Here is a 27,272-nt window from a genome sequence, read left to right as displayed (position 1 = left end):
TCAACTTAAATTGGAAAGGAAGTTATTCTATCTGTCCACTATCCCATTGTAAAACATTGTCACTGCCACTTAAACATCTTTGGCACCTACCTATAGTATATCTTACCACTTCAATGATCACTATGGTTCAGTCTGTTGAGCACAAATTGTAACGTGGCTGGTGTTCCAACCTTCAGCTGGAAACCTGAATGAAACAACATGTTTCATGTTTGGCAATGACAGAGTGTAAAGAACAGAGACCACTATTGTTATAGTTACAACCCAACGCTTGGCCAGGACTGGGACAAAGTTATTGGAAAGGCCCCAAACATATAATGTAACGAGCACCCAATTCTGGCCCCCCTCTCTTCCTGGGCTTTCCTGGCCCTTTGTCCTCACCCAGTCGACTTCCCCAATAGCCTACATCTAGGTCTGTTGAACTGTACAAAATAACTTAAGTTTCAGTTCAGTTGAGTTTCTACACATCAATATGCATACTCATAACGGTAGGAAGCATTTACAGTGTTCCAGATGGGGACCAGCACAGCATTGCCATGTCAATGTTCACTGTGCCTTCACATCAGCACTGTGTCTTCACAGCATTTACATCCTTCAATACAAAACCAATGTGTGAGAGTGTGCAGTACACCAAGACAACAATGTAAACCCATCTTAATCTATGGCCTACTTTAGGCCTGTTTTTAGCGACATGTTGTGCTATTCTATTCAACTGACAATCATGGCTTGTATCCTCCTTCCCCTTCTGTGCCAAAGGTCTTGTAGGCCTTCAGAGGACATGAAATGATAAAATAGAATCACTTGTTTTTTTTTATTTTTTTTTATTGTATAGGCCTATGGGAGCGCAAATGATCATTTACATATTTGATATAGTTGTCGGGAAATTGTAGCAAATGCTTTAAAATGTGAATTAGTCACATTTCGAGACATGATAGCCTACCATTCCAGACATCCACCCCACTTTGCATGGACTCAATACGAGGCGTACTTTTATTTTGGAAAGCGGGCGTGTAAATACACCGGAAGTTTAGACAGTGCCTGCAAAATTGCCTCAGTAGGAACATCAGCATCACTGCGGATTTATATTTTTCTCTTTAAATAGGATACCGATAAACAGGTAGGCATGCATGGTATCCCAATATTCATGAAGTTATTGTTCAGTTCAATAACCAGCAACTATATATTTTGCATTCACACAACAGCCTTTTCTTGTATCGTGTAGCCATGTAGCCATGAAGTTGATGTTGCAGCTATTTGTGTTAGCAGTGTTGTGATTGAAAGGATTAGCGATGTGTGCATTCGCTGCGTGAGTCTGCATAGAATTTCGTGTGTATTATTACTAGTGCATTTTCGTCTGAAATTATAGCACAATGTGAACGGTCATGTAAATGACTCCTGTTAAAAGTGCACAGTAGCGTTTTTGGGGCCTATGCTATTTAAATGTGAGGACAGCTGGTTTCGTCAGCCTTGGAGTCTGATGTTTTTCCCTGCTAGTAGAGAATGTGAGCCAGTAGATGACTATTGGACTGGACATGACCCCGCCGTTTTACATCCTGTCAATCACTACTGGTAGATTAGTATCATCAACACCATACCAAAGACATGGATACAATGTATCAATCGATGTATCACATTACACAGTATTCATGTCTTTGACCATACTGAGGAAGGCAGGCTGGTTATTCAGGATGCATGTCGGTTGTTTTGCTGTGAGCAGCAGTAGACAAGCACAAAGAACAACAACTTAAGACTGATTGGGACAACTGTCACCAAAAACCTGGAAATAGAGGACATCAAATTGCAGTCTAGGAATACTGACCCCCAATGACGTACGTCATTTCTGACCCTTAAAAAGTTCCCCTTGGCCAGCGCCATACACAATAAACAGGGATACTCACACCAATTTTCATTGACATGCCATTCATCAGCACATGTAGTCAATGCACTCAGTCTGCATGTGGGAAGTTTCTTGGCTGAAGTGGACCAGCCTGGAGGCAAATCTTCATTAATTGCACATTGCACCAGTAAGAACATAGTGTGAAGGTTCAATTAGCAGGGTAAGACACAGTTTTGCTCAAAATATTGCAATGCACACAACATTGTGGGTGACATGTCAGAGTTCAAAAGAGGACAAATTGTTGGTGCACGTCTTGCTGATGCATCTGTGACCAAGACAGCAAGTCTTTGTGATGTATCCAGGGTAATATCAGCATACCACCGAGAAGGAGGAACCACATTCTACACTACAGGATTAAAGGTGGACGCAAAGGGTAACTGTCTGAAAGGGATATTCGGGTGTTAACCCAGACTATATAAAAAAAATAACAAAAAAATAAAACCACAGCTGGCCAAATCACGGCAGAATTAAATGTGCGCCTCAACTCTCCTGTTTCCACCAGAACTGTCCGTCGGGAGCTCCACAGCGTACATATACGATATACACGGCCGGGCTGCTCTAGGCAAACTGTCTAACCTGTCTTAGGTGTTTCAGTTTCATGTATATAATAATTTGCATTTCGTGTAACCTCTGTAGTACAGGTATGTTAAGCAGAGCACACTGTCTGTAAAACACAAGCATAAAGTGGTTTGATCTGTATATATTTTTTATTCCCAGGTACGCTGGAATTTTCGGACAGCCACTCGGACATGTCCTATGTCTTCATCAATGACTCGTCGCAGAGCAGCGTGCCGCTGCTGCAGTCGTGCATTGACGGAGACCTGGCCTTCGCCAAGCGTCTCCTGGAGACGGGCTGCGACCCCAACATCAGGGACAACCGTGGCCGCACCGGCCTGCACCTGGCCGCCGCCCGCGGCAATGTGGAGATATGCCGCTTCCTGCACAAGTTCGGTGCCGACCTGCTGGCCACCGACTACCACGGGAACACCGCGCTGCACCTGTGTGGACACGTGGACACCATCCAGTTCCTGGTGTCCAATGGTTTGAAGATTGACATTTGGTAAGTTGGAGCACCACACAGTCTTACTTTGTCGGAACCGGTGTGCAGAGGTCCCAACAGTACAAGGACAAAAACCTAGCCTTTTCAAGTGTTCTAGTCTACCTGTCCATCATGTTCCTTTGAGAAAGCAGGTCTCGAAAATAACAACAATAATTGTAAGCCTTTTGGTGCATTCATGTGGTCTTCCGAAGTAGATATTATCTAGTTGCGAAGTGGTATTTACAAGTGCGTTGCGTTCATGTGCTTTTTTGATGTTGTTTACAAATTAAAGATGGCGAACCAGAGTGAGACTTTTTACTAAAACGATTATAGACTGTTGTTCATCAGCTACAGCAAGCAAATGAATTTGGAAGTCAAAGGTAAAAATGCTGTATATTTTCTGACACTGTCATTTACCATGACTGTCTAAACATACTGAATGCCGGTTTTTGAGTATTTCAACTTAGCGGTTGCCATGGCGAGAGTAGAGCCAGCTGCTGTGTGCGTCATCATCTGGTAAACTCGTTTCTTAAAATTTTCTACGAGTTGTCCAGTGGTAAATACCAGAAGCGGTGGCGTTCATGTGTGCTTCGAATGTCGGCGTTTGGTATTTACGATAATTACGAGACCACATGAACGCACTATTTGTACATCTTTTCTCAATGACTTTTTACAGCAACCACAATGGGTCCACGCCCTTGGTGCTGGCTAAAAGGCGCGGCGTGAATAAAGACGCCATTCGGCTCCTGGAGGGTCTGGAGGAGCAGGAGATGAAGGGCTTCAACAGGGGAGCCCACTCCAAACTGGAGACCATGCACATGGCAGAGAACGAGAGGTCAGTTTACATAACACTACATTACACTTAGCTGGCGCTTTTATCCAAAGCGACTTAGTTATTTACAGGGTATTTGCTGGAGCAGTGTGGGTTTCGGTGCCTTGCTCAAGGGTACTGCAGGGCATGGAGAGGTAGGGGTGCGATTCGAACGTGCAACCTTCTGACCTTAAGACCACCTCCCTATCCATTAAGGGCTCGGCATACTTAACGTGCGTACCTCCCGCCATTTGGCTCGAGAACCATTAAAATGCGGTAGATCATTCATAGTCAAAAGCGCCATTTACAGGCTTTTGCATGCATTTTGGAAGTGGAAGTGTGCCCTCTGCTGTTCATGAGAGAATTGGCAGAATCTGTCGCACTCGCAGCGGTAGTTCTAGAGATGTATAAAAATAGAAAGACAAACGCGGCTGCTGTAGGGCTACTGAACGTCTGACTTATGACTAATATCACAATGAAACATAGATTTTTGTTGTAGCCTACATTGCCAGATCATTCCAAGACTATGTGAGAACATTGTTCTGGCTGCAGAAATAGATCGCCAAACACAACGTGCTTTACTGAACAAAGTAGGCTAAACAATTGTTTCACTGAACAAAATTTAAGGGGGAAAATAAAATAGCTCACCAAGACATTTGCCTATATTATCCTCAAATGATGCAGGGTCCCTTCTGTAGTCCAGTAGCTGTATCTCTTCTAAAGGCAACTGTAGGCTACATCTCCTGCTCTGTCTGCCTACCTGGTCGCTGCTGGTGGACACGCGCCAAGTTACAAAAATGTGGAGTGTATGACCTTGCGCCGTCTCACTTGTGGAGGGGGGTGTGACGTCATTTTGGGTCACGTGACAGCGCACGCCATCGACGCCAGTGAGGTATGAGTGAGGTTACGCCTACTTACGCGAGGTGTGAATCTCCCTTTAGACCACGGCTTCCCCTGTCAGTTGCGGTACATCTGTGATTTCGAAGCCTTAATATCAAGGCAGCCCTTGTCTCAGTAAATGAAATTCGCTGCCGGGGGCAGGCGTAACAAAGTAGTTTGTTGCACCCAGTGGTTGTAGGTACTATCCTATTGCTTGCATAGGGATTTGGCAACCTTAAAACACGCCTCTCCTGCCATTCACACGTTTCTAAACCCTACCTTTGTTGTGAGTGTACTGCGGCTAGGCTTATGATTTTGTACATCACCTGTTGTATAATGGCTCTTTGGTGTTGCAGTCAGGGTGTGTGTTTAGGACCCTGGGGTCGGGAGAGTCTTTTCCCCTCCACTGCAGTCATTAGGACTTTTTTTCTTGTGCATTGAAGTTGGCCACATTCACACCCATTTAACTAAATGTAATGAAATGTTATAAATGCTGTCATTAACAAAAGTAATAAGTAACAAAATAATATTAATGATCAAATACTTTAATTAATGGTAGTAAATAAGGGACCGAACATTACAAATAATATCCGCAAGTATAAAAATATCAACAAAAAATAACATGAAAGAACTGCCACTTAGCAACCCAACACAACCATGCACTGGATTGCCTTCTACCCATGTAGGGTAAGGTCCAGTAGCTCTGCTCAGTGGGGCCATAAAGACACAGTGAAACATAAATCTGATTCCAGGTCAGTGGTCTTCAAGTCCCACTGTCTTCCCTCTGCACAGTGCTGCTGACTAATCACAGTGCCAGTGGCTACTACTGCATCATCATCTTGGTTGAACTTTTATTTTTTTTTAAATTCTCCACATTTTTTGTTTTTAATGTGCTGTCCAAGATTGTTTAGCAATGTGAAATTTTGGAGACAGTTGGATAGTTTCAATGATGTGTTTTAACATGGTACACATCATAGCAGGTATAGGCACATCAAATAACAAAATTATACTGCTAAAATATCTTGATTCGACTCGAAAGTATTGCATAAAGGATTACAGGTGTAGTACAAAGCGGTGTGAACATTTTTGTGGTTTGTGTTTTTTCTCATGTCAACGCATTTGTCAGTCTGTCATGGCGTGAGTTGTTGACAGTTCTTGTGTGTCCGCCCTACCACAGCGCGATGGAGAGCCACTCCCTGCTCAACCCAAACCTCCAGAACAGCGAGGGGGTGTTGTCCAGCTTCCGCACCACGTGGCAGGAGTTTGTGGAGGACCTGGGCTTCTGGAGGGTGCTGGCGCTGCTGGTGGTGATCGCCCTGCTCTCCCTGGGCATCGCCTACTACGTCAGCGGCGTGCTGCCCTTCTCCTCTGGTCAGCTGGAGCTGGTGCACTGAGATCTCAACCGGCCTCCACATCTGAAAGGGGTGGTGGGGGAAGGGGGGGGGGGGGCAAGTCAGAAGGAGGAGGAAGAGGGATTGTTACTATGAAGATGATGAATATGGACACTGCAAGAGGGACGTCGTCACGCCTGCGCTTTAAGGAAATTTCAATGAGCTTGAGTTTATTTACAGGTATACTACTCGTATTACACCAGTCAACAAACAAGGCACACGTCTGTAAAGGTACATCATGATGTCATTACAATGTACAGTAGTTAGTTGTACTTCTGGAGAACCCGATATTCATAAGCTCTAATGAATCATTCTTCCGTTGGCACGCACGTCTCCGCTCCTTACTATGGACCAGAATCGAGTTCATGCAAGTATCATTCCGAATTGGGATAAACACTAGCTGTGTGTTTTTTTTTCTTTTTCCTATTTTGTTGTATTTATTTTGTAACCATAGGAATAGCACTTTATTTGTGCAAAAACACCATCTGTATATAATGAGTTTTGAAAGTTTTTTTATGTTGTGTAATCAGTTAGGGATCACTGCTTTTGCCTTTAAATGATCTATCCACTTTAAGCCTTTAGCACACTGCAAGACTTTGCCATGACTAGACACCAGTGTTCTAGCGATCCGCAGCCCTGAAACGCATAGAAATACTATGAAACATACAGTATATCACCTTCATCACATTGTGCTGTCACCACACAGTCAGTGACCCCAACATTGGGTAGAAAGCTTCTCTTGCATAGTTTTGAAACTCCTTTTCAACAAACACCATTTAAGCTTACTTACTTAAGCTGGTTTGTATACCAATAATTGGCATGCCAATTAATGTGTGGTTTGAGTGCAATTCTTGCAATGAATATTCTGCTCTAATAACCTTCCCATTGCGTTTCATTAATTAATCCCATTTGAACATCCCAGAACAAAAATCAAAGCCTCTGTTTGGTCTAAGAAGTAGTAACTATAACGCAAATGAAGAGCTTTGTTGCAAAATATCCAAACGGAGAAAAGGGACCACATCACTCCCGTACTTAGCTCATTGCACTGGCTTCCAGTGAGATTTAGAATTGAGTTTAAAACTCTTCTGATAGTTTCTCTTCTGAAGTCACCGAATGGCTTGGGCCCTTAATATATTGTAGATATGCTTGAGCAATTGGGAGGGAAAGTGGAAAACAGCGATCCTAGCAGTTACGTTCCAAACACCAGGGTGATCCTATTGAAACTCCCATAGACAAGTTTTTAAAAAAATCCCACAAAGATATGACTTGGAACTATAACACCAGACACATTTTTCAGCGTACACAATAGCATGAACTACTACCTGTGAAAATCTTAAGTCATTTTTTGCCCTTTTAAGAAAAATAGAAATTGTGCCAATCTGGTCGGAAACGGACTACAGCTCCCAGCATGCTGTGCTTCGCGCCTCGTTGACAACACAGAGAAACAAATGAACGCGAACGAACGCAAGTTCTTCGCATATCTTCACATTCTTGTAATCCTATGAGTTCCACATGGTCTTCTTATTACACATATATACACGCGATCATTTTGGTATGGTTTTAAATTCTCTAGTAGATATGATGGCTTCTGTGGTGACGAGTAACCACCTCTCTGGCTCATGTTTGGCTATGCTAATTTGGCTATGCTAATTACATGGAGTAAACAAGCCACACATGCCAGTCAGTGTAGTTCTGTATTAGCTTTTTAAAGAATATTAAAATCAGCTTAGATCAGTGAAAAACCGAACATTTTACCACCTGATTCGATAAAACGGGCCAACATGCCCATAATATGACTGCCACTACTTCTACTTCGTCGTCAGGGCCGAGATGTAATTTTTCAAAGAAAAAAAACATTCATTTGTTGCAGGGGGTTGGAACGTTGCCAGCAGGGGGCGATGAGATTACTTTCCCTCCCTATATCACCCTAATACATGTCTTAGGTCTTCAGAATCTCCTCTTCTGGTTGTGCCTAGGGTCAGGTCTGAACAGGGTGAAATGGCATTTAGTCATTATGCTGCAAAATAAAATACTGAAACCAACTTCCTGCCCAAATTAGAACTGCCCCAACAGTATTTTGTTTTAAAAGTAAATTAAAGACAGCTTTATTCTCATCTGCCTTTGGTGATAGTTTGTTAATTACACACCATCTATAACACAATATAGTGTTTTCTTCTCTTTTCTCTATTCTTAAGCACATTGAATGACATTTATGTACGATAATGTGCTTTATAAATATTTTTGATTGATTGATTTTGGAACATTGTGGAAAATTGTCATTTTTGTATTGGGCATTGAATTGCAAAATGCTTTTTATATAGGTTTACAGGTCACACATAGATGAAAGGATATGTAAACAGTTATTTCCAATAATAACATGTATGGCTGGGAATCGATCCAAATTTCCTGGATCGATTTGATTGTTCGATTCGGATTGTCACTTAAACCCATTTATGCATAGAATCCTAAGACCAGTTATAAAAAAACTAAATATCTAAGCCTTTGATGCCCACACAAACATTAAATAGTGGGCATATAGCCTACATGAATGTGGATGAGAGCTACAGGATGTGGTTTAGGAATAGCGCCTATAATCATCTGCAAAAGATCGATCCACAAAGTTGTGAATCGATATTGGATCACAGATCGATCTTTTGAACCCAGCCCTAATAACATGCAAAAGTCATAAAATGGCGTTCAGTCATTTTGCAACAAAACTCTTCAAATACAGTGTGACTGGGAAAGTCTTGTAGTGTAACTTTGACCACATTGCTTTTTGATCAGCAATGTCCCTACTGTCCTGTCTTGTCCTTTCCCTTTTCACTGCACAAGATTCACATTATTGGTTAAAAAAGAGGCAGACCAAGTATATTGTTTGTTCATACATCCATTTCATTTAAAAGTGTGGGAAGTATCAACAGTGTTACACAGTATTGTCTTCACTGGGCAGTCTAGACTAGGTGTCTGTATTTTGGCCAGTACATCTGTTGACTTATTGTAACATTGGGATTCTAAAAATATATATTCTTTCAGATTATTAGTGCATCTGACTAGTAGGCTGGAGATACTTTCTACCATCCATTCCCGTCATAACTTAAGTCAGTTTGTCCCAACCTTTCTTGTCGTGTTTAAGATTTTTATTATGCCATGAGTAACATTACCCCTCATTTATGTTCTATATCACTTTCTTAATCCCAATGTGACTATGCTCCATACATTTGTTGTAATTACATATTTTCAAGTACCCCCTGCAGTGTGCTCATGTACCCCTAGTGGTACACATACGACATACCCCTGGTTGGGAAACACTGACTTAAGTTACTGTATTTATTGGTTACAGATATATGAAATGATAAATCTTTGGCCATAAAATAGGGCAGTGTGTAAATATAACTCTTAAAAAATAACCAAATGTTTATGTGCACCATTTGGTGAAGTACAAAGTAGCTGTGTTTCCAGCTCTTCTGAACACCATCATGGTCCTTTGGAATTTCCCTTAAACTGAACAAATACTCTGTGCGGTTCCCTTCATATTAATTTACTGTACATGTGCTCGCTCAGCTTTCTTCAAGCGGTTAAGTTGTGTTTTTCCCATTGTTATCACATATTCGATTGTCTTGTGTTTGTTTATAATGATCATATTCCACGTCTACTTTCTTACCATAGAGCGTTAAGAAAACACGAACAAGGATGCTTATATCTATCCCAACTGAATGTTAAGACATTTTAATGTGTATCGTAACTAATGAATATTATTGACTAAAATCATCTATCTGTTATTTGTAGATTGACCTGCATTTGTCCGTTATGTATAGCAAGGTCAGTGTGTTTTTACTTTGTTCATTTTTTTAAACACCTATTGCACAATCATGTTTGTTCTGTCATGAAATAAAGGTCTTGGCTTTTTCAGTGTACATGATTGACTGTTTACTCAAAAACCATAAGCCATGATGATGGACAAGGACCTCATATTACCTGTACAGTAGGGCTGCACAATTAATCGTCAATAATCGAAAATTGGGATATAATCGTGTTATCAAAATTGTGATTTCAATCGTGATTTCGATCGTGGCAATAGTGACCTACCTTCGAGAGCGTCCTTGAAGCCAGAACATACTGACAGGCTATTGCCTTTTACACAATTATTACAATTCATTTTATTTTGCTCATCCTGTATATAATTCAGTCTTGGTTATATTTCATGTTGTTATAATTTTAATCAATTTTAATCAATAATCGTGATTAATAATCGTGATTATGATTTTTTCCATAATCGTGCAGCCCTACTCTACAGTGGTATTGGTGGTGTAAATACAATAATATAATTAACCAGTGCTCTCTTCCAGGAATGAGGTACCCTGAGCATGGTACCGTCCCGCTGCACTGCTCCCTTGGGGCACCATTGGGGGCTGCCCCCTTGCACGGGTGAGGCATAAATGCAATTTTGTTGTGTGCACTTGTGTGTTGTGTCACAATGACGATGGGAGTTGGAGTTTCCCAAGTGGGCTTTCGATACACTTGTCGGTTATGACTATATTCATCTCTCTCTCAATATTGCACCTATACTGCCGTGCAAAACAAGAACGCAGTAACTCAAAATGGTCGAAAAAATGTTTATATCGGAAATGGGTTTTAAACTACCTCATTTGTCTTGTGTCAAAAAATGGTGGTCCAACACCGTCCCGTTTTGGAGAAAACTCATTTTGAAAGTGCAAAAATGACCCAAAAAAAGTTACTGCCTGTTGTATTTAAAGGCTATGTCGTACAAAACAAAAACGCAGTAAGTCGGCGAGTTACTGCTGCACGTTTCAATGGGACTGGTTTGGGAGTAGACAGTAATACTAGCCAAGAACGCAGTAACTCCTGCAGTAACTCCATTTTGTGGCAGTAATACCAGCCAAGAACGCAGTAACTCTGTTTTTTGTGGCAAAAAGACACATAAATTTTGTTTTTTTGGGGGTTTTTGTGTGCATTAAATTTCTATCCTAAACAAGCATTACCAGGAAGTGTCAGCACCAATTTACCGACAACATAGTTGTCACGCCATATGGGAAACTTTGAAGCCTTTTTTCTCAGTTTGCCGTTTTCAGAGTTACTGCGTTCTTAGATTGTACTAGTAAACGTACAGGCAAAGAGCATCAGTGAGAAGAGGGATATGACATCACAGGGCAGGACAACAAGACACAAGACTTTGGCTAAGAGCTGTAGGAGTTGCTGTTCTTCATTACCACAAGCAAACAAGGAAGAAGCATGTGAATAAGAACGGGAGAGACTTAACATGCTAAAGGTGAATGAATTATCATTTACTTTTACTTACATTCCATTAATCATCATCATTATTATCATTATTTTGAAATGGAGATGTTTTAAAGATAGGGTATGTTCACAATTATATCAGGGACAATGATCTGACAGGGCTCCATTTGCTCTGCTTGCCATTGTTGGAAGTTGTAATAACCTTGCAGTTGAACTAAATGCGGACATTGCTGATTTATTTCAAATCTGTATTGTTTGTGGCTTGGTGCTTCAAATAAGGACGCAATCGAGATTCAATATTACTGAGATTACTTTTTCCCCAGATGTCAGACGTAAGCATTTCCTCCTATCTTCTTTTTAAGCAGGGTTGGAAATAGTTTCACACGAGTAACCAGAAAGACTACATGTTTGCTTGACACACATGACCCAGTCAGTTGAGTTGAGAGACAAAACTGTAAAACAAACCCAGCACTTTCATGTCCTTTCTTTCCTAATACGATGGCAGATGTATTTTTTTTTTTACATTCAAAAGCACCATTACCCCAGGAAACTATGATGCTTTGGTAATACAGTATTCTGTAGGCTACATCTATTTGGTGAGACATGCACAGGGCACTACCTTACACTGCATTACAGCCTCGAAAGGAATGACATAAAAAGCTTCCTTGAATGCAACATCTCCACAAGTCACTTGTCGGTAATTCCCTATGGCGTTTGTTTTTAGGTCAGAAATACACCATACTAGTAAAGATTAAAGACAGTTTTAGAAATAAATGAGATGGACGTGATAGATGGATGGTGCAACATGTTTTGAGGATTTTTGATGGTAAATAACTAAGCAAGTGTCATTGGTTCACATTGGATGTTTGTTATACTGTATGTAGATGGTTACCAAGAAGCATTTTAGATTAGATGCACTTTATTCTTTAGAACTTTGTTTTCTATTTATTGTTGGCATGCCAGGCAAATAAACCAATGGTCTGCCCATCTTATCCTTGTAACTGTGTGTGTGTTCTCTTGCACTACTAGTTTTTTTGTTATTTTCTTCTAAACTGTGATGTAAATATTCCCTGCTTTTATTGTATATAGCCAACTGTGTTACACAGTATATTCTTTTAATGTACAGTATACAGTATACCTTTAATGTCTGCACTGAAGTGAGTGATTTCAGTCTCTTTGTGAATGTGTGTAAATTGTACATCTGAATAGTGACAATGAAAGGAATTCTATTCTATTTTACTATATTCCCAGAAGGAAAGTCTTGTTCCAGTAGCCTCAAAAGGACAAAAAAGGGAAATGTGTCGTCTTGTGCTATTTGCATGCAACATAACTGATGTTTTTCTTTTAAATCTCATCATAGATGTCATCGGGCACAAATCTCTCTGAAGAGCATCTCCAGTGCTCCATATGTCTCTGCGTCTTCAACGATCCTGTCTCCACTCCGTGCGGACACAACTTCTGCATGGGGTGCATCAAAGAGTACTGGGACACTGTCAAAAACTACCAGTGTCCCATGTGCAAAGAAAAATTCGTAGTGAGACCCGAGCTCAAAATCAACACAACCTTCAGAGATGTGGTTGATGACTTCAAGTCAAAGGCGGTGAAGAGTTACGCAAAACCAGAAGTGCCCTGCGACATCTGCACTGGGCCGTCGAGGTCCACCGCTGCAAAGTCCTGCCTCGCCTGCCTGGTCTCCTATTGTGAGGCTCACCTGGAGCCTCACCGTAGAGTTCCAGTCCTGAAGAAGCACCGTCTGATAGATCCCTCCGGCAACTTGGAGGAGAGGATGTGCAAGAATCACGAGCGTCTTTTAGAACTGTTCTGCATTGATGACCAAATGTGTCTTTGTAAATTCTGCATTGACACGGACCACAAGAGCCACAGCACCATTCCACTGGAAGAGGAATGTGCCCGCCGCAAGGTTAGAGAGCTGTTTTTAAATTAACCATACAGGCTGTTTGCAGCAGTACATACGTTGTGTAACCCTTTCCCTACGAAATGTAGGTGCATTGATTGACAACACTGATAAAATGTTGTTTATAACACGGATGCCTTGAACTTTTTTTTCTCTTGCCATAGATTCATTTGGAGAGGACCCATCAAGACATAGAGCTGATCATTAAAGAGAGACTAAACCAGATCAAGAAGGTCAGGGACACCGTTCAGACAAACAAGGTGAGGACACTTACTTTACATACTTCATGGTGAGGTTTCTCTGTTGGTAATGGTCAGTTAAATTATTTATAGAGCAGAAATGTCCTATGTATGAAACTAAGAAATCCAGTGATCACACATTACTGTACATCGGAATCCCTATAGGGATTTATACCTCCATTTGACATATTTGTGGATTATTTTATGGTATTACTGCATGTCTGTTATTGCTTGTTACTATGCAGGTTCATTGTGCCCTGTGTAGTTCTTATGCGTCTAACTGTGTTTTCATGGCCCTCTATAGGAATCCACTGAAAGGGAAATATCAGCTAGTTCTGACATCTTCTTGTCCTTCATACAAGCTGTTGAGCAAAGCCAGGCAAAACTGGAGGAGGCCGTCGAGGCCAAGCACACTAACATCAGGAGGAAAGCAGAACGACTCATCAAAGAACTGGAAGAGGACATTGTGCAGTTAACAGAGAGAAACACGAAATTGGAGCAGTTGTTTCACACTGACGACTATGTCCATCTCCTTCAGGTTGCATTAATTTGACATTAACTCAGTCATTTTATATTACATAACATTGCACTTAGCTGACGCTTTTTTTCAAAGCGACTTACAGTTCTTTTACAGGGTGTTGATTACAGTCCCATGTGGGATCAGGTGCCTTGCTCAAGGGCACTTCAGCCATTATTGGAGGTGTAGAGAGAGGTCAGGGTGGGATTCAAACCTGAAACCCGCTCCCAAACCATTACGACACGGCTGCTGCCCCAGTTATAATATACTATAACACTTAGGTAGCACTTTTCTCCACATATGACATAGTTATTACAGGATATTGATTACAGTCCCTGGAGCAATGTGGGGTTAGGTGCCTTGCTCAAGGGCTCCTCAGCCATGAAAGGAGATGTAAGGGAGATCAAACATTTACTTCCCACTAGTAAGTGGAATTCGAACCTGTAACCCTCTGATCTGAAGACTACCTGTAAGTCCCAAATCAGATTAAGCCGTAGCAGCCCCATTCCTGATCATAAATAGGAACATAATGCCTCCTCTCACTCTCCCTCATAACATCTTATCTCCACTACAGGTCTACCCGTCAATGCGCAGCGTTCCAAAGTTAAAGATCTTCCGTGAGTTGAACATCAACTCCGACCTGTGCATGGATGGCCTATGGCCAATTATATCTGAGCTGAAGCAATCCTTTCACACAGAAATCAACAACCTATCTGGCATTCGTGAGTGTAGACTGCTCATTGATAATTGGTTACTGCAGATTAATTGTTTACTAATTATAACATACAATGTGTAAAATTGTTAAAGTGAAATTTCTGAAAATGATGGGCATGTTATATAAATCTTTTGCATTTTTACAGAGTTGAAGAGGATTCAAAAATATGAAGGTATATATATTATTTATGTACAGTATACCTACACAATAGATCAAATGATGTGCCTCAGTAGGATGTTTCTATGCCATCTCCAGTGGTTGCCAGGCCATCCACTTGTAGCTGGAGGGTGGCAGGTTTGAATCAAGTGTAAGGTAACAGACATGTGTGACCAAAGATGTCATAGGTTCAAACCCAATAATTGTCACGGGTGCGATTGAAACATGCCATCAAGCCCATACACTGTTCCATGGATGCCTCTGCCATGGCAGCGTCTTGTACACAACACACAAACACACACACAGTATCCAACATCTCTGCCTTGTTTTTGCCTTCTCAGTGGATGTTATCCTGGACCCATGCACCGCCCACCCAGAGCTGGTGCTGTCGGACGACATGAAGCAGGTTTCATTTGGACACAAGCGCCACAGATTTGCCGACACGCCAGAGAGATTTGATTCCGCTGTGTCTGTCTTGGCAAAGGAAGGTTACTGTTCAGGGCGCTTCTACTATGAAGTGCTGGTGAAGGGTAAAACTGACTGGGATTTAGGGGTGGCTAGTGAATCTATTAATAGAAAAGGAGAGATTAAGCTCTCTCCGGAGCACGGATATTTTACAATCGTCCTGAGGAACGGGGATGGCTACATGGCTGCCGCAGGTCCCACTGTCTCCCTCAGCCTGAGCCAGAGCCCTGAAAAGATTGGCGTGTTTGTGGATTACAATGAAAGCACGGTGTCTTTTTACAATGTCGATGCTCTGTCTCAAATTTATTCTTTTACTGGTCTCTCGTTTACTGAGAAACTCTATCCATACTTTAACCCTTTCCTTAGTGATGGAGAGCGTAACAATGCGCCTCTTATCATCACGCCTGTCAGTCAGTCCACAGGCTTATAAATCATGCAAAATACAGCATAGGTCAATGAACAGCTTGGGCAGCCATGGCTCAATGGTTAGAGCACTGGTCTTTAGATTAGAGGATTGCAGGTTCAAATCCCACCCTTACCAGCGCCTTCATCCATGGCTGAAGTGCCCTTGAGCTAGGCACCTAACCCCACATTGCTCCAAGGCCTGTAACCAATACCCTGTACCTAAATAACTAAGTCGCTTTGAATAAATAAGGCTTCAGCTAAGTGCAATGGAATAATGTAATGTAACAGCTTTGCCTTAAGTGTCCTTTATGAAAAAACTATGTTGTGGTATTAAAACGGCTGTACAGCATTAGGGGTGCAATTGTGCAATATTTTTTGACAGGAAAAAAACTGCATATTAAAAAAATGCAGAATTTTTTAATGCAGTATGTAATATTTTGGGAACACTACAGTATATTGAAAATAAACTACAGTTTTCCTGTTATAAACAGCTGCCTATTTATTTTTCACAAGTGGTAGCCTATAACCAACACTATATACAGTACATGTTTAACTCGTGTAAAATAGTTTGTATAGTTTGTTTTCAGGCCAGGAATAGTAAACATGCAAAACATTGTGTTTAGAAAGGTGATTTGTACAATGCCATTAAAGGTTGTTTAGTCTGTCTCATTGTGTGATTGCCAGTGCAATTACAGATGGATTACCTGGAACTAAATATGTCACTGAACTTCAATTTCCGGCCCTCATTTTATTATATTATTTAGGTTCACTGCTATTTCAATAGAAACAATGGTAGTAAAGTTCTGCTAACTGTTGGCCTGCGGGGTGCTACAAAGTTGCGGGTCTAAAAACCTTTTAAAATGTAACCGATGCAGCGTTGGTCCTCCAGGCTCGGCCTATTAGCTTGGGTGAAATCGGACACCTTCTACTTTTCTATCAAATCTCCACCCCTCTCTTTCTTCGCGAAATGCAGACAAATTCCTTGAAGTCTTCTTCCTTTGTTTATGCCTAAATGCGAAATACCAGACTCGTGAAATTGATCAGTCTCTCTCGCGTTTTGTTTTATTTCTGTAGCCCAACAACCTCGGCAAACCTTTTGAGTATATTTTATTATTATTTCAAAAACCATGCCACGTAGGTCCTCCAGACTAACTTGAGAAGTGCCGAGACTTGTCAATAAGACAAGGATTCGGGTTATAGAGAGTTTTCAAACCGACGTAATGAAAAGGCCTAATCTGAAACTCATCCGACATTCAAGGTGGGAAAACCAAGTGATAAGAGGCTAAAGGTAAGAGTTATGTTTGTGATGATCATCATCACCCTGGCCACTTTGAAACTTTGGGAGGCTAGTTTGCGTAGCATAGCCAGCCTAGCCGACAACGCATTTGGTCCGTTTCCCCAATTTCTTTTCTATTTGTTTAAGAAACACTACCCACACATTACACACATTGCTTATGAATACTTTCAGTAGTCGTGAAAATACATTTCCAAAAGGAATCGGAAAGGCGTCATTTGGGAATCTAGCCAGATGTTGCAATCTTCGCCAAAGGCATGCGTAATAATAATGCGTAAATGTCCATCAACGTGCGCTTGACCTTTCCGTATTGCTTTATTCTTCAATGCAAGCAATACACTCGGCACTGGTTTAAGGCCTAACCCTTCATAGAAACACGAGTTTCACGAGGCTATATTTACGTTATTTCACTAATGCCTTCAGATGCACTGTAGTCTGCAGCTACATGTTTGTTCTCCTGCAGCCAAAAATCTGTCCTAATCGTTAATTGCTTTTAACATCACTTTAAAATAACTTAAGATCTTGTGGAGGATTTTGTTTTGGACATTTGGCATAGTCTACATAAGTTTTATATTAAGCGTAGAGCATGCAACTAAGTGTGGATTAAGTGCAGAATCCTGCCCTTTGTGACTTAAGTAAATACGATGATCTGCAAGAGTGACCTGACCAATCTGGAAAAGAAGTTCTATTAGAACTACTACCACACTGAGCAGTGTGCTGTTTCAGTGGCCTAGTTGTGTTTTCCCCCCACAAGTTGTTTTAACAGAGGAATACTATTCAATGTTGGACCCAGGAGCAAAACAAATGTCATACCCAAGCTTCAAGTCAGTGATGTTTTTTGGGCTCAGACACAAATTAAGTAATTTAGTAATTGGTCATTAATGTAGACCTACTGTAATGAATATGCTTCTTAGATAATCCACTAAAAACAAAACTAAGAACAGTGACATTAGCTGTCATTTAATCACCCTGGCATATGCTAGTACTAAACGTCATTGACCCATCTACAGAGTTAACAGTTTTATCCATCCACCTTCTGAGAAGCAAATGTTGAAATTCCATCACCATACGGATTAGTATGTAGGTGATGGCATATTGTATCATGTATTACTAGGTAACATATATGGTATTAGCTGATGGTATATATGGCCTTGAAATGCACATTTGTACTGCTTTAAAATGTTGATGTCTGTATCTGCAAAGATGTGGCAGATGCACCATCACACTGCTCTGCTCTGCATCTACCTCAAGCAACTTGTTGACTGTTAACATGCACTTTAGCAACATAGCACCAAACAAAAGGTAAACAATTACTAGGATTGTCTCTGAAAAACCTCTCCACACGATCATGACTACCCTCTCGATTGAAAGTATATTGGAAGCAGTGTGATGGCTTGGCACGGGCATGCACAGCTGCAGGGTCGACACTAAGCATAGGCAGACAAGGCCATTGCCAAAGGCGCTAAATGTTTTGGGGGCACCAGTAATGTCCGAAAGCCCCACCAAACTAGAACGCCAAGTGAAATAAAACATAAAACTTTACACTGACTGATTATTCATGGGCACTCAGTTTATATGTAGGCACTAGATCAGCTATGCATGATCAGATGAACGACGCTATGTTTACAAAAGCCAATTTCCAAATGCACTAAAAAGGAAAGTTGGTGCCTAAAGGATATTCCCAACCAAGGGTACGTGTACCACTAGGGGCAAGAGGACACTGCAGGGGGTACGTGTACCAGTGTTAATTTTGTCAGCTTTTTTTGATTTAGTCGTAGTCTTAGTCACAATGACGAAAATCAATTTTAGTCTTAGTCATATTTTAGTCATTGCCTTCCCAATTTAGTCTTAGTCTTAGTCTATATGACGAAAATCAATTTTAGTCAATTTTTAGTCATTTTCGTCATTTTAGTCAACACTGTACATTACAGAACTTCTCCACACACTTTTAACATATATCATTGACTGTAGAGAATAAACCTTTCCGCACACTGCTTCTCTTTTTAACATATACCACACTGTACAGAATAAAACTTCTTCACACACTGGTTCTCTTTTTCTCTATTTTATTTAATACCAGTGTTAATTTCGTCAGCTTTTTAAAATTTAGTCTTAGTCTTAGTCACAATGACGAAAATCAATTTTAGTCTTAGTCATATTTTAGTCATTGCCTTCTCAATTTAGTCTTAGTCTTAGTCTAAATGACGAAAATCAAAAAAGGGCATTGACGAAATATTTTAGTCATAGTCATGGTTGACGAAATTAACACTGACGTGTATGTAAAGTTAACCAATAGAGTGTAGTCCCACTGGAATATAGTGCATGAGTAAGGGGGTATTCATGGTATATCAAAAAAGATTTAGGGAGTACACATGACAAAAATATTTAGGAAGTACACAAGACAAAAAAGGTTGAGTAACACTGGCCTAGAGCAGGGGTTTTCAGAGCGGGGGCTGAGGACCCCTGGGGGGGTGCTAGGGGGGCCTCGGCAGGTGGGAAAGAAAAGTATAGCACATTAAAGTGAATAATTTTATAAACTGAATAATGAACGTAAACAAAAATAAACCAAAAACAAGCTAAACAATGTTCTCAACAGCGGTTTTCGGTCACGTTGGTTTGTCTTTCTGTCTGTTTGTTAGTTTGTTTGTCTGTCTGTCTCTCAGCAGGATAACTCAAAAAGGTATGCACGGATTTGTATGAAACTCTGTGGAGAAATGACCCAAGGAACAAGTGATTAAATTCTGGTGGTGATACGGATCACGAACCGGAACCAGGACCTTTTTAAAGATTCTTCACCATTGCTAGCCTAAGAATCTAGACGCCCCTAGTGACCACAAATTGAATTTTGGGACAGGGCAAAACATTTCACTTTCTAACTCCACAAAAAGGAGGAAGAAAGACTTCAAATGAAAATAGGGTGTAATACTTGTATTAGTCAAATGTTCTATCAAGCAGCTTCCTTCGTGGAGGTCTGCGCTCTCTGAGTGCAGATCGCGGCGCGGCTCTGCTGCTGACCCTGAGTTTCACCTGTTGCGTCTGTGTTAGTGTTTTTTGTGATTTTTGTGGATTTTACTTGAATTAATGGACATTGCACTTTGCACAAAATGAAGATTTCTAGTTTTATATTACCCAGTGGGGAACTGCCTCACAGACCTACAGTATGGTTGTGACAGGGGATGCACAGAGCAATAGTGGCACAACCCATGTAAGGGGGGCCCTTGGCTGGAATGTATCGGTATATGGGGAGCCTTGTCATGGTTAAGTTTGGGAACCCCTGGCCTAGAGCACCAAGTGGACTAGAACGGGCCCTGTACAGCTGCCTGCTACGCAGGATCACCTGTTTCTATAAATGATGCGACACGGCACACGTTCAGCTGGATGAACTCTTGGGTAGATAAAGACATGCCACTTGCTCATATTCAGGCAAAGCAACAAAGTTCACTCTGAGACGCTTCACAAACGGACTATGCCCCAAAACAGGAAACACAACTGAGGAATTTGACAGGAAAGCAAAATGACAGGATATTCTCCAAAGTCCTTTTCAATATCTAACCTCCTGGCCTTGCGCTGCGAGACAAGATGTCATTGACGAAAACAAAGTTTTATTCAATGCAAATGCACAATTGAAAGGCAATTTTCTCATTTTCAATTGGGATGTTGCATGGGGAAAAGTGACCAAAAAGTTGTTGTGCCTAAGCTTGACAACAGGGAAAATTGTTCTCTTCATGGAGGCGGGGTGTTAGCACAGCACAAGGAGGCCACGAGCACAAGGTGAGGACGGGAGGTTACATAATGAGATGGACCCTTAGTCAGCCTCATAAATAATCTCAACCCTGAGCATACAGTTCACTTGTTGAAGACCAAACTTAAGATATAGAAAATCCCCAAATGCATATTTCAGACCTACATATTGTGGCAATATACGGAGCATGAAAAATGTTGAAAGAAATGTGGCAAAACTCAAATATTCTCTGACTTACGGTAACTGTATATTCTTTGTTTGGCTGGCCAGTTGGGCACATTCACTAAAATCACTCCTCTCTCTCTCTCTCTCTCTCTCTCTCTCTCTCTCTCTCTCTCTCTCTCTCTCTCTCTCTCTCTCATAGTTTACTCCATCTTTATATCTACATCACCTGTGACCTACCGAGCTGACATGGAGGGAGAGAAGGAGCGTGAGCGGGAGAGAGGAGAAGAGAAAGAGAGTGATGACATGGAGGACAGCGAGGGGGCCTCTCTAGTGTGGCAGAAGGACTACGCGGAGGACGAACTGGGACTACCCATAATGCACTGGGAGGATCTAAACCTGCGAATAGCCGAACTTGAAAAACAAGAAGAGGAGAGAAAAGAAAAAGAGGTGGGTTGAGTCAGTATTTTACTTCACATTACACTTAACTGAAGCTTTTATCCAAAGCAACTTAGTTATTTACAGGATATTGGATACAGTCCCTGGAGCAATGCGGTGCCTTGCTCAAGGGCACCCCAGCCATGGATAGGGGTATAGGGAAAGGTAAGGGTAGGATTCAAACCTGCAACCCTCTGAACTTAAGACTTAAGTGTTGGGAAAGTTCCTTTTCTACAGGAAATAATTCAAAGTTCAGTTCACGCATTTTAAAATGAACTAGTTCGTTCATAGTTCAGTTAGTTTAGCAAATAGTTTGTTCATAGTTTCCAAAAATGAACCAGACAGTTCTTTTTTTAAAGAGGTTGTTGTGAGCTATATTATTCCATATCATTGGCAAAGATAAACAACAGACAGCAATTATGTTTTAATGTGTGTTCAATGTCATCTTACAATATTGGAGCTCTTTGCAATTTATTCGGACGGGTGTTCACCTGAACACAAAGGACATTTGGTACCCTATTTAAAAAAGGTACACGTAGTTTGTTCACAGCAGAATGAGCTAGCTCCTAGTTCGTTCTTTAGGCAGTTAATAGTGAGTGTTCAGTTCAAGTTTGCCTAAATTATGAACTACTTCATGACTATATAGTTCATTGAACTAGTTCAGGCACAACACTTCACCTCTCTAACCATTAGGCCATTTTTTGAAACTTAATTTAGGTGTGATGGTAGATCATGAGAGAGTACTGTATCTGGCATGACTTTTACTTTTTCAGTCCAGTCTGTCTACCTGTATGTGTCTTGGGTGCATTTGTTGATAGTTTTTGTTTAATTGCTGCTATACTGTATACGCTGTATGTTCCTTGTCTGTAGCATGTGATCTTTTGCTTTGATTTTCAGGAGGAAATCCTGGCCTTCAGAGTAAATGGGTATATTAGTTTATTACTGAGATCTGTTCTGAATTAATCTTATCTTCATCTGGCTGGGGAACACATGGCAGGATTTTTGTTCCTGAGGCGCGATTTTAACTTGTACTACAGTGTGTATCTACAGTTACAACTGTGGCCATTGTGTGTTTGAATGCCAAGATTTATTTATTTATTTAAAAGCAAAGCTTGGCTTTTTCAGGGCATCGAGGGACTTTCAAACTGGAGAGGTCAACATCTAGACATCCATCGAGATGACTGGGAAGAGAGAGAGGACCTGAATAGCCGCGTGACTGCGCTGACATCACGGTAGTGACCATAATAATCACTGTCATTGCATGCATGTTATATAACACACCGGCCCCAACTGGGCTCCAGACGCTATCAGTAACTGACACTTGCCACTAAAAGTGACTCGTAGTGCCACTAATTGGTTGTAAACCTATCTCTTCTGAAAATGTCTCAATATCCCAAAAGCAGAGGTGTATTAAGTGACAGTAGTTCTCTTTCAGTGTACGTACCCCATTAGGTACAGTAGAATAACTGGTGTATCAACGATGCAAGGTCATGTACTAGTGTCTTTATCAGTCAAGAGTACTTCTACTTTATACCACTCTGCCCAAAAGACAATCTCAACATATCACAGAGCAAAGCTTAGCTGAAAGAAATAGCACATTTGTATTCGGTATGACACCCAAATCAAATGAAGCCCTGTGTTTCCCCTTTACAACATCCCCCCAAAGCATCAGCTGTCCAGGCCAGTAAAAAAAAAGCATACGCTGCTTGTCATAGCTTATAAATGCAAGGATGTGTACTAACTGTCATCCGTTCTGAATTGTTGCTTTATTACACTACAGTTTCATCCCTTAACAAAATCACTTGACTGATTTATGTCCCCAGTTTTCAGAGCCATATGAATCTGCAGCTGTGCTTCATTAATGACAGTGAGAGTGAGGAGGAGGCCGAGGACGCAGCCAATGTACAGGAAGTAAGGCATGATGTCAGATTAGAACTGCACGATTATGGAAAAAAAGGATAATCATGATTATTGATCAACATCATCAACTGAATTTTAATAATTATGTAAAAGGCATGTCACCATATTGCCCCCTGTGTGATCACAATTAAATCATCATGGCCATCCAAAATCACTATTTTCGATTAATTGTGCAGCCCTTTGTCAGATTCTGTAAACATCTTTCCAGCTAATGTTCTAAGAATGTGTTTTTATCAGATGATTATAGTAAAGATTCTGGAAATTATAATATAAAATATATATGGTAAAATATTTAATCATCTCACTTTTAACATGCGGGTGAAAGACATTTTTTTACACCCTTACGTGTACAACAGCTGAAACGTTACTGACCCATGCGCAGTTTTGCAAGTGTTTTTTTATGTTGTGAGTCTTGACCCCTGCCAACCCCATTAATGTGTGGTGTTCTTGTGTCCCCCTTCGCAGAAGACCTCTAAGAAAACAGGGAAGAAGGGTGCACAGTCAGCGGCAACTAATGGAGCCACAAGCAAACGGAAATCAGGTTTTAAGATGGAGGTCAGAGCTGCCTTGAGTGCTCTCAGAGACAAGCTGTGGACAGAACAGGTTAGAAGACTAATTGTTAGTGTTTATTCATCTACAGTCTACATTTGAAATAGTTTGAAATAGTAATTTTTGGCAACTTTTGATTCTAAAAGCATGCTAAACCTCACAAGGTAAACGCCTTCCATGAAGTTGACCTTGGTTCCTGTCTTTTTTCGCCAGAGTCCTAAGGTACTGAATAGAAAGAAAACCCTCGACCGAAGCGAGCTACAGATACTCAGCATGAAGGAGCTCACTGTATTACACAAATCCCTTACTAAAGATATTCAAGGTGAGAAACTACCAACGTCTCTTTTTCTTCAACAAATTAACTTGCTACTACTATGACTGCTGTATGCAACAGTTCATACTGTGAACCCAAAAATTCATTGGACACTATTCTTTTGTTACGGAATACCCTTAAAGGGACAGTTTGGTCAATTTCAACATACAGTTGTATTGCTCACGGTCACGCTACCCTTGACTTGTCAGTACCTGGTGATGCCACATTTTTCGGCTCAGCCCTTTCCGAGATATGAGCAATTCTAATGGGGGCAGCGTTTGTTTACATTTTTAAAAAATGAAACATAGGCCAACTCCAAATATTTTCCCAAAAGGTACTGCTGTTTGCTAGTTGTCTGCTGATGTTTTATAACCTTTTGGATGTTTTTGGGAATAAATAAAAATGTTTTTTTGAAATGTAAACAAAGAGCTGCCCCCATTACAATGACCAGGATCTCGGAAACGGCTGAAGAAGAAGAAAAAAAAATCTCAGGCACTGACAAGTCCAGGGTATTGTGAGCATTACAACTGCATGTTGAAATTGACCAAACTGTCCCTTTAATGTTATGGTTCTGCTTGCGGGGATTCCATTATCAACTGCCGTCTGTCATGTCATAAATCCCAAATTGTCCCAAACAGTCTTGTACTCTGTATTTGTGTGATTGCAGAGCTCAGCTCCGACCTGGTTGGTCGCCTGTTGACACGGGATCAGCTGAGGACTGAGCAGGACGCTATGCTTTTGGAGGTCCAAGACCTGACAGCATGCTAACGCCGCCGATGTCAGACTGCTGCTAGCTACACATTACTGTGAACTGAATCCGTCTTAAAGACGTGGGATTGCACAGTATTTCTTAAAACATTCAAGAAAAATCACATTGATAGCTTTGTTTTTGTTTTTTTGTTGTTGTTGAATCAGTTTTCACAGCTTTGGCTGAGACAGTTAAAAGGTCTAGGACCTAGAGAGTCTTGTTATCATGGATAAATGTCTGTCGACCAATGTGCTCAGGGCACCTTTCAAGACACATGCAAATCGCTATTTAAAAGGTCCACTTTGTAATATTTTTTGCAAATTCTTTCCAGAATTCATGTTGCCCATTCACAAATGTTACCTTTTTCGCAAATACTTACCACCACCATCAAATCCTAAGCATTCATTATGACTGGGAAAATAGCCCCTTTCATACATGAAAAGGTGGAGCTTCTCCATGTCCACCATTTTGAATTTCTAGAAATAGACATTTTTAGCTGTAACACTTACTGTACTTGGGTCATACTAGTAGATATTAGTTTATTATTAAGTAAATATTCAGGAAAAGATCATTATTTGGCATTAGGCAGCATAGTTTCAATAAGCAGGATAGTTGCAGTACCTACTCTGGCCACCATCCTGCACAGTGCACCTTTAAGAAATGCTAAGAGTCAACATGGAAGAGCACTTCCGTCCCAATATGATCAGGGTCCCTGCACATGAACTCCAGGGTTAGGAACATTTCTGGAGTACACAGACTTTTATTATATAGAATGTTTGTGAATGCAGCACTTTATCAATTCTAGTCTTTCAATAATTATAAAAAAACAGAACAGCTTTTGAACAAAAGTCCGTCTTTAAGCCATTTACAAAAGGCCGAGCCTATTTTAAAAACACCCTTGAATGAGTTATGCAACTTATATAAGGGAATTGTCTATGAATGTTTACTAACATGATGTTATAAGGGACCTGTCCCTCATTAGTCATCTACATACGTACTTTTCTAATCTTTTTTTTTAAAGAAATTGTGTGCTTGTGAAATTACCTCTATTTGCCTGGTAAACTGGCTGCCTTCAGTTCTTTAGGGAAGAATCATATTTTATGACAAAACTACTCTTGAGAAAATGTTTTAATACCTCTTTGCTCCTTCATGTTCCTTGTAATTACACATGGATGCTTGAAAGGGAATGGATTGACAGTATTGGGCCTTATTCACCAATATTTCTTAGTATGGTTTACAATTTAATGGAAACTGTTGGATATTGTTTTGGGTTTTGAGATAGCTTTCCACAACTTATCTTAGGACAGGAATACAAAAACTGTCAGATTTATTGTGGGCTGTTCATTTTTTAAGAATATACAAAGTCCTTTTAAGATTAGTTTCTGGATAAGGTCTATTTCTATTTTCATGGAGAAATGCAGTATGTTAATCTTGTAAAGATAATTGTTTTGAATTTGATGGCTATTGTCTGTTCAAGGACATATTAATAAGCTGACATTGCTGTTACTATATCTTAACTTTTGTCTTCTCTGGCATTGTGATATGTATTTTTAACATGACCCATTTTTTATGTAGTAGGTGTGTCATCACCAGCTGAGTGTGTTTTGTGCAGATACAGCCAATCACACCCGTGTGGCTTTAACACTACCGACACATTCCTCACGCAATGTGCACAGCCGCTGCGAAACTACACACCATTTGTTTCCCCGGTCAACAAAATATAAATGTCACTCTCTCAATCGGTGGAATAATAAGCAGTCACGACAGCAATGCTTTACTCCACCTGTGACTTTCTATGGATGTACGCAGGCTGAAGATTTACAGTTTTTATGGGAGTGTTGTCAACAAAAGACTCTTGCTCACAAGAGCCATGATGAGGAGAGATGTGGGCCAACACTATTTAGGGGCAACACTACACTGAATGTGGGTATATACATTGCAAAAAAGGTCATAACTGGGTTTATTTGTTATTGTCAATAATTTGTACAGCGTTGTTTTGTATTCACTGAATAAATGCGAGCGTATGCCAGTGCTTCTCTTTGTGTTGTATTTAGTTTGGTTATTTATTTTTCCCGCAACCACATTGCCAAGTATTTATGGTGTCAAATGAACAAGCTCAGCACTAGCAGAGGAAAGAAAGGAGACGAGGGGAGGGACACTCAGAGCATGCAGAGGGAGGGATCGGTGCAAGGTGCCAAAATAGGTAAAGGCACAGGAGTAAAAAGTAAGGCTACAGACTGTGTGGTCTTGGGTGAGAATTGGGTCGGAGTATAGAGAGGACGATCATTTTCTATGCCCTCAAAACATTTTGTGTGTGAGTTTTTTTTATGGCCTCCATTTGTGCTAAGGAAATCATCCATTCTGAAGGGCTGAGGGCATTGTTAGTTTTCAATCAGGCTGTGACAACAGTGCAACGGACCACTG

The 27,272-nt window shown here is 40.7% G+C and overlaps 3 protein-coding genes across 3 annotated transcripts; all 3 read left to right on the top strand.

Annotated features, from left to right (window-relative positions):
• The first annotated feature begins 1,031 nt into the window (after window positions 1-1,031).
• On the top strand, window positions 1,032-6,034 carry ankrd46b (ankyrin repeat domain 46b). The gene is made up of 4 exons (XM_063187439.1): window positions 1,032-1,114; window positions 2,612-2,954; window positions 3,610-3,768; window positions 5,801-6,034. The coding sequence occupies exons 2-4, from the start codon at window positions 2,644-2,646 to the stop codon at window positions 6,015-6,017; spliced, it is 687 nt and encodes a 228-aa protein (XP_063043509.1). The 5' UTR covers window positions 1,032-1,114; window positions 2,612-2,643; the 3' UTR covers window positions 6,018-6,034.
• Window positions 6,035-11,219: 5,185 nt separating this feature from the next.
• Window positions 11,220-16,441, top strand: LOC134437501 (nuclear factor 7, brain-like). Its single transcript, XM_063186988.1, has 7 exons — window positions 11,220-11,301; window positions 12,631-13,191; window positions 13,350-13,445; window positions 13,729-13,962; window positions 14,516-14,663; window positions 14,802-14,828; window positions 15,154-16,441. Exons 1-7 carry the CDS (start codon window positions 11,293-11,295, stop codon window positions 15,705-15,707), a joined length of 1,629 nt encoding a protein of 542 aa, XP_063043058.1. The 5' UTR covers window positions 11,220-11,292; the 3' UTR covers window positions 15,708-16,441.
• Window positions 16,442-16,533: 92 nt separating this feature from the next.
• On the top strand, window positions 16,534-25,863 carry si:dkey-6n21.12 (schwannomin-interacting protein 1). The gene is made up of 7 exons (XM_063187438.1): window positions 16,534-16,970; window positions 21,083-21,330; window positions 22,444-22,550; window positions 23,142-23,229; window positions 23,704-23,841; window positions 24,001-24,109; window positions 24,768-25,863. Exons 2-7 carry the CDS (start codon window positions 21,130-21,132, stop codon window positions 24,866-24,868), a joined length of 744 nt encoding a protein of 247 aa, XP_063043508.1. The 5' UTR covers window positions 16,534-16,970; window positions 21,083-21,129; the 3' UTR covers window positions 24,869-25,863.
• The last annotated feature ends 1,409 nt before the right edge of the window (window positions 25,864-27,272 follow it).

Source organism: Engraulis encrasicolus, chromosome 21 (assembly GCF_034702125.1).
Source record: "Engraulis encrasicolus isolate BLACKSEA-1 chromosome 21, IST_EnEncr_1.0, whole genome shotgun sequence".
Taxonomy (NCBI): Eukaryota; Metazoa; Chordata; class Actinopteri; order Clupeiformes; family Engraulidae; genus Engraulis; species Engraulis encrasicolus.
The sequence above is the reverse complement of the archived record's forward strand: the minus strand, read 5'-3'. Positions and strand labels throughout refer to the sequence as shown.

Bases quoted from the DNA above. Each gene is read 5' to 3' on its own strand.
- LOC134437501 (XM_063186988.1), top strand. The intron at 13,446-13,728 runs GTGAGGACACTT...GGCCCTCTATAG, and splicing joins ACACCGTTCAGACAAACAAG to GAATCCACTGAAAGGGAAAT. The intron at 13,963-14,515 runs GTTGCATTAATT...TCTCCACTACAG, and splicing joins ACTATGTCCATCTCCTTCAG to GTCTACCCGTCAATGCGCAG.
- si:dkey-6n21.12 (XM_063187438.1), top strand. From the start codon at position 21,130: ATGGAGGGAGAGAAGGAGCGTGAGCGGGAGAGAGGAGAAGAGAAAGAG. The intron at 21,331-22,443 runs GTGGGTTGAGTC...TGGCTTTTTCAG, and splicing joins AGGAGAGAAAAGAAAAAGAG to GGCATCGAGGGACTTTCAAA. The intron at 24,110-24,767 runs GTGAGAAACTAC...GTGTGATTGCAG, and splicing joins CCTTACTAAAGATATTCAAG to AGCTCAGCTCCGACCTGGTT.
- ankrd46b (XM_063187439.1), top strand. From the start codon at position 2,644: ATGTCCTATGTCTTCATCAATGACTCGTCGCAGAGCAGCGTGCCGCTG. The intron at 2,955-3,609 runs GTAAGTTGGAGC...GACTTTTTACAG, and splicing joins GGTTTGAAGATTGACATTTG to CAACCACAATGGGTCCACGC. The intron at 3,769-5,800 runs GTCAGTTTACAT...GCCCTACCACAG, and splicing joins CACATGGCAGAGAACGAGAG to CGCGATGGAGAGCCACTCCC.